The 7,500-nt window shown below is 49.1% G+C and overlaps 1 protein-coding gene across 1 annotated transcript in view; it reads right to left on the minus strand.

The window, feature by feature from the left end:
- The window catches only part of LOC135559855 (protein phosphatase 1 regulatory subunit 1A-like), an 8,711-nt gene extending 3,501 nt beyond the window's left edge, over positions 1–5,210 (minus strand). Inside the window, exons 1-2 of the mRNA XM_065000740.1 lie at positions 4,812–5,210; positions 4,110–4,173 (exon numbers count right to left, since the gene is read on the minus strand). Of these exons, the coding sequence (XP_064856812.1) occupies positions 4,110–4,164 (55 nt within the window). The 5' untranslated portion in view covers positions 4,165–4,173; positions 4,812–5,210. The remainder of the gene's footprint in view (positions 1–4,109; positions 4,174–4,811) is intronic.
- Positions 5,211–7,500: the final 2,290 nt, after the last annotated feature.

The following is a 7,500-nucleotide window of genomic DNA, read 5'->3' on the forward strand; positions in this document are numbered from 1 at the left end:
CTCGCCCCATGTTATGGTGTTTTGGCGGATGAGTGACTCGCCCCATGTTATGGTGTGTGGGAGGATGAGTGACTCACCCCATGTTATGGTGTGTGGGAGGATGAGTGACTCACCCCATGTTATGGTGTGTGGGAGGATGAGTGACTCACCCCATGTTATCGTGTGTGGGAGGATGAGTGACTCGCCCCATGTTATGGTGTTTTGGCGGATGAGTGACTCGCCCCATGTTATGGTGTGTGGGAGGATGAGTGACTCACCCCATGTTATGGTGTGTGGGAGGATGAGTGACTCGCCCCATGTTATGGTGTGTGGGCGGATGAGTGACTCGCCCCGTGTTATGGTGTGTGGGAGGATGAGTGACTCACCCCATGTTATGGTGTGTGGGAGGATGAGTGACTCGCCCCATGCTATGGTGTGTGGGAGGATGAGTGACTCGCCCCATGTTATGGTGTGTGGGCGGATGAGTGACTCACCCCATGTTATGGTGTGTGGGCGGATGAGTGACTCGCCCCATGTTATGGTGTGTCGGCGGATGAGTGACTCGCCCCATGTTATCGTGTGTGGGAGGATGAGTGACTCGCCCCATGTTATGGTGTGTGGGCGGATGAGTGACTCGCCCCATGTTATGGTGTGTGGGAGGATGAGTGACTCACCCCATGTTATGGTGTGTGGGAGGATGAGTGACTCGCCCCATGTTATGGTGTGTGGGAGGATGAGTGACTCGCCCCATGTTATGGTGTGTGGGCGGATGAGTGACTCTCCCCATGTTATGGTGTGTGGGCGGATGAGTGACTCACCCCATGTTATGGTGTGTGGGCGGATGAGTGACTCGCCCCATATTATGGTGTGTGGGAGGATGAGTGACTCACCCCATGTTATGGTGTGTGGGAGGATGAGTGACTCACCCCATGTTATGGTGTGTGGGAGGATGAGTGACTCACCCCATGTTATGGTGTGTGGGCGGATGAGTGACTCACCCCATGTTATGGTGTGTGGGCGGATGAGTGACTCTCCCCATGTTATGGTGTGTGGGCGGATGAGTGACTCACCCCATGTTATGGTGTGTGGGCGGATGAGTGACTCGCCCCATGTTATGGTGTGTGGGAGGATGAGTGACTCGCCCCATGCTATGGTGTGTGGGAGGATGAGTGACTCGCCCCATGTTATGGTGTGTGGGCGGATGAGTGACTCACCCCATGTTATGGTGTGTGGGCGGATGAGTGACTCGCCCCATGTTATGGTGTGTCGGCGGATGAGTGACTCGCCCCATGTTATCGTGTGTGGGAGGATGAGTGACTCGCCCCATGTTATGGTGTGTGGGCGGATGAGTGACTCGCCCCATGTTATGGTGTGTGGGAGGATGAGTGACTCACCCCATGTTATGGTGTGTGGGAGGATGAGTGACTCGCCCCATGTTATGGTGTGTGGGAGGATGAGTGACTCGCCCCATGTTATGGTGTGTGGGCGGATGAGTGACTCTCCCCATGTTATGGTGTGTGGGCGGATGAGTGACTCACCCCATGTTATGGTGTGTGGGCGGATGAGTGACTCGCCCCATATTATGGTGTGGGAGGATGAGTGACTCACCCCATGTTATGGTGTGTGGGAGGATGAGTGACTCACCCCATGTTATGGTGTGTGGGAGGATGAGTGACTCACCCCATGTTATGGTGTGTGGGCGGATGAGTGACTCACCCCATGTTATGGTGTGTGGGCGGATGAGTGACTCTCCCCATGTTATGGTGTGTGGGCGGATGAGTGACTCACCCCATGTTATGGTGTGTGGGCGGATGAGTGACTCGCCCCATATTATGGTGTGTGGGAGGATGAGTGACTCACCCCATGTTATGGTGTGTGGGAGGATGAGTGACTCACCCCATGTTATGGTGTGTGGGAGGATGAGTGACTCACCCCATGTTATGGTGTGTGGGCGGATGAGTGACTCTCCCCATGTTATGGTGTGTGGGCGGATGAGTGACTCACCCCATGTTATGGTGTGTGGGTGGATGAGTGACTCACCCCATGTTATGGTGTGTGGGCGGATGAGTGACTCACCCCATGTTATGGTGTGTGGGCGGATGAGTGACTCACCCCATGTTATGGTGTGTGGGCGGATGAGTGACTCGCCCCATGTTATGGTGTGTGGGAGGATGAGTGACTCGCCCCATGTTATGGTGTGTGGGCGGATGAGTGACTCACCCCATGTTATGGTGTGTGGGAGGATGAGTGACTCGCCCCATGTTATGGTGTGTGGGCGGATGAGTGACTCTCCCCATGTTATGGTGTGTGGGCGGATGAGTGACTCACCCCATGTTATGGTGTGTGGGCGGATGAGTGACTCGCCCCATGTTATCGTGTGTGGGAGGATGAGTGACTCGCCCCATGTTATGGTGTGTGGGCGGATGAGTGACTCGCCCCATGTTATGGTGTGTGGGAGGATGAGTGACTCACCCCATGTTATGGTGTGTGGGAGGATGAGTGACTTGCCCCATGTTATGGTGTGTGGGAGGATGAGTGACTCGCCCCATGTTATGGTGTGTGGGCGGATGAGTGACTCTCCCCATGTTATGGTGTGTGGGCGGATGAGTGACTCACCCCATGTTATGGTGTGTGGGCGGATGAGTGACTCGCCCCATATTATGGTGTGTGGGAGGATGAGTGACTCACCCCATGTTATGGTGTGTGGGAGGATGAGTGACTCACCCCATGTTATGGTGTGTGGGAGGATGAGTGACTCACCCCATGTTATGGTGTGTGGGCGGATGAGTGACTCACCCCATGTTATGGTGTGTGGGCGGATGAGTGACTCTCCCCATGTTATGGTGTGTGGGCGGATGAGTGACTCACCCCATGTTATGGTGTGTGGGCGGATGAGTGACTCGCCCCATGTTATGGAGTGTGGGCGGATGAGTGACTCGCCCCATGTTATGGTGTGTGGGCGGATGAGTGACTCACCCCATGTTATGGTGTGTGGGCGGATGAGTGACTCACCCCATGTTATGGTGTGTGGGCGGATGACAAAGAAACTATGAAACTAATCTTAGAACAAAAGGGTTTCAGAAAAGATTGTTCTGCAGAAGGAGAAGGATATTTTGGTTCCAGTTCAAGGAGTTTTATGTTCCGTTCTGGAGTAGAGTGGGAACTGAATCTGAATATATAACGTCGATCTTGGACAGTCTCCTCAGAGAAACTATCAGCAGCTACTCCCTTAATTAATGTAACGAAGTTGTATTTTTAGTTGTCACTCTGACATGTCCCCTGATGTTGATCCCTGTATGGGGATCGCAGCCATAACAGGTCTTTAAAAGGTTGATTTGTGCAACACAGAGGAAACAATTAAAAAGTTTTAGGCAGATTTATCACATTATTACATTGAAGAAAGTCCCATGATTATTGTTTTAAGGAGCCTGTCTGAAATGACATTATGTTGATGCACACTTGATGTGTCACCTTCTCTACATTTCTAAGCTATATTATCTTACCTTTCATAGTGGGCGTGGCTCTTGCTCCCTTCCTCCTCTGCCTGGGAGAGATCTTACCTTTCATAGTGGGCGTGGCTCTTGCTCCCTCCCTCCTCTGCCTGGGAGAGATCTTACCTTTCATAGTGGGCGTGGCTCTTTCTCCCTTCCTCCTCTGCCTGGGAGAGATCTTACCTTTCATAATGGGCGTGGCTCTTGCTCCCTTCCTCCTCTGCCTGGGAGAGATCTTACCTTTCATAGTGGGCGTGGCTCTTGCTCCCTTCCTCCTCTGCCTGGGAGAGATCTTACCTTTCATAGTGGGCGTGGCTCTTGCTCCCTTCCTCCTCTGCCTGGGAGAGATCTTACCTTTCATAGTGGGCGTGGCTCTTGCTCCCTTCCTCCTCTGCCTGGGAGAGATCTTACCTTTCATAGTGGGCGTGGCTCTTGCTCCCTTCCTCCTCTGCCTGGGAGAGATCTTACCTTTCATAGTGGGCGTGGCTCTTGCTCCCTTCCTCCTCTGCCTGGGAGAGATCTTACCTTTCATAGTGGGCGTGGCTCTTGCTCCCTTCCTCCTCTGCCTGGGAGAGATCTTACCTTTCATAGTGGGCGTGGCTCTTGCTCCCTTCCTCCTCTGCCTGGGAGAGATCTTACCTTTCATAGTGGGCGTGGCTCTTGCTCCCTTCCTCCTCTGCCTGGGAGAGTTCATCAAGGCTGCCTGTCAACAGAGATCAATAAAGTGAGCCACGTAGTCAGATGATATTCATTTACTATCCAACGGTTACATTTATTTTTTTTGTTTACGGTACCTGGTATTCCCAGGCGGTCTCCCATCCCAGTACTAACCAGGCCCGACCCAGTACAGATGTGTTCAGGGTGGTATGGCCCACGACCATATTGTTTTAGCCTGTTTTGTCCCCTAATTGGGTCCCTTGGCTCATCTCTGCTACTCCTCACTGGGCTCGGGAGAGGCAAAGGTTTTTATCACACTGCTCTCTTAACCCAGATGTCAGCCGCACCACTGTGTCAGATGATACACCGTTCAACTGACAAATGGAATCAGCTTGCAGGCACCAGGTTCTGTCACAAGGAGTCGCTAGAGCTCAATCAGCCAAGGAAAGTCCCACCAGCCAAACCTTCCTCCACCCCGGACGGCGCTGGGCCAATTGTGCGTCGTCCTTTGGGGCTCCCGATCGCGGCCGGTTGTGACACAGCCCGGGGGATCGAACCCCGGGCTGTAGTGACACCTCAGCACTGTGATGCAGTGCTTTTGAACACGGCACCACCAATGTTATTTTTTAGTTACTAATGATTTCTCCGTTAACAACATTCCATATGAAGGACACAGTTAATTACCTTGTATAACTGGTTTGGAAGACGGTCTTCATCTATTTCTGTAGCAGGGAAAATGAGAGATAAGTTGAGAAATAAACTGTGAGAGACAACAGCAAAATTATTGACTAAACAATGAATATACACCCACACACAGACTTGTTCCAGAAAATAATCCTATAACTCACCCACACACAGACTTGTTCCAGTATATAGTCCCCCTAGCTCACCCACACACAGACTTGTTCCAGTATATAGTCCTATAACTCACCCACACACAGACTTGTTCCAGTATATGGTCCTATAACTCACCCACACACAGACTTGTTCCAGAATATAGTCCCCCTAGCTCACCCACACACAGACTTGTTCCAGTATATAGTCCCCCTAGCTCACCCACACACAGACTTGTTCCAGAATATAGTCCCCCTAGCTCACCCACACACAGACTTGTTCCAGTATATAGTCCCCCTAGCTCACCCACACACAGACTTGTTCCAGTATATAGTCCTATAACTCACCCACACACAGACTTGTTCCAGAATATAGTCCTATAACTCACCCACACACAGACTTGTTCCAGTATATAGTCCTATAACTCACCCACACACAGACTTGTTCCAGTATATAGTCCTATAACTTACCCACACACAGACTTGTTCCAGTATATAGTCCCCCTAGCTCACCCACACACAGACTTGTTCCAGTATATAGTCCTATAACTCACCCACACACAGACTTGTTCCAGTATATAGTCCTATAACTTACCCACACACAGACTTGTTCCAGAATATAGTCCTTTAACTCACCCACACACAGACTTGTTCCAGTATATAGTCCTATAACTCACCCACACACAGACTTGTTCCAGTATATAGTCCTACAACTCACCCACACACATACTTGTTCCAGAAAATAATCCTATAACTCACCCACACACAGAATTGTTCCAGAATATATTCCCCTAGCTCACCCACACACAGACTTGTTCCAGTATATAGTCCCCCTAGCTCACCCACACACAGACTTGTTCCAGTATATAGTCCTATAACTCACCCACACACAGACTTGTTCCAGAATATAGTCCTATAACTCACCCACACACAGACTTGTTCCAGTATATAGTCCTATAACTCATCCACACACAGACTTGTTCCAGTATATAGTCCTATAACTCATCCACACACAGACTTGTTCCAGTATATAGTCCTATAACTCATCCACACACAGACTTGTTCCAGTATATAGTCCTATAACTCATCCACACACAGACTTGTTCCAGTATATAGTCCTATAACTCATCCACACACAGACTTGTTCCAGAATATAGTCCTATAACTCATCCACACACAGACTTGTTCCAGTATATAGTCCTATAACTCATCCACACACAGACTTGTTCCAGTATATAGTCCTATAACTCATCCACACACAGACTTGTTCCAGTATATAGTCCTATAACTCATCCACACACAGACTTGTTCCAGTATATAGTCCTATAACTCACCCACACACAGACTTGTTCCAGTATATAGTCCTATAACTCACCCACACACAGACTTGTTCCAGTATATAGTCCTATAACTCATCCACACACAGACTTGTTCCAGTATATAGTCCTATAACTCACCCACACACAGACTTGTTCCAGTATATAGTCCTATAACTCACCCACACACAGACTTGTTCCAGAAAATAATCCTATAACTCACCCACACACAGACTTGTTCCAGAATATAGTCCCCCTAGCTCACCCACACACAGACTTGTTCCAGAATATACAGACACAGACTTGTTCCAGAATATAGTCCCCCAAGCTCACCCACACACAGACTTGTTCCAGAATATAGTCCTATAACTCACGCACACACAGACTTGTTCCAGTATATAGTCCCCCTAGCTCACCCACACACAGACTTGTTCCAGAATATAGTCCTATAACTCACCCACACACAGACTTGTTCCAGAATATAGTCCTATAACTCACCCACACACAGACTTGTTCCAGTATATAGTCCTATAACTCACCCACACACAGACTTGTTCCAGAATATAGTCCTATAACTCACCCACACACAGACTTGTTCCAGTATATAGTCCTATAACTCATCCACACACAGACTTGTTCCAGTATATAGTCCTATAACTACCCACACACAGACATGTTCCAGTATATAGTCCTATAACTCACCCACACACAGACTTGTTCCAGAAAATAATCCTATAACTCACCCACACACAAACTTGTTCCAGTATATAGTCCTATAACTCACCCACACACAGACTTGTTCCAGTATATAGTCCTATAACTCATCCACACACAGACTTGTTCCAGTATATAGTCCTATAACTCACCCACACACAGACTTGTTCCAGTATATAGTCCTATAACTCACCCACACACAGACTTGTTCCAGAAAATAATCCTATAACTCACCCACACACAAACTTGTTCCAGAATATAGTCCCCCTAGCTCACCCACACACAGACTTGTTCCAGAATATAGTCCCCAAGCTCACCCACACACAGACTTGTTCCAGAAAATAATCCTATAACTCACCCACACACAGACTTGTTCCAGAAAATAATCCTATAACTCACCCACACACAAACTTGTTCCAGAATATAGTCCCCCTAGCTCACCCACACACAGACTTGTTCCAGAATATAGTCCCCCTAGCTCACCCACACACAGACTTGTTCCAGTATATA

Source organism: Oncorhynchus nerka, linkage group LG15 (assembly GCF_034236695.1).
Source record: "Oncorhynchus nerka isolate Pitt River linkage group LG15, Oner_Uvic_2.0, whole genome shotgun sequence".
NCBI classification, from domain to species: domain Eukaryota; kingdom Metazoa; phylum Chordata; class Actinopteri; order Salmoniformes; family Salmonidae; genus Oncorhynchus; species Oncorhynchus nerka.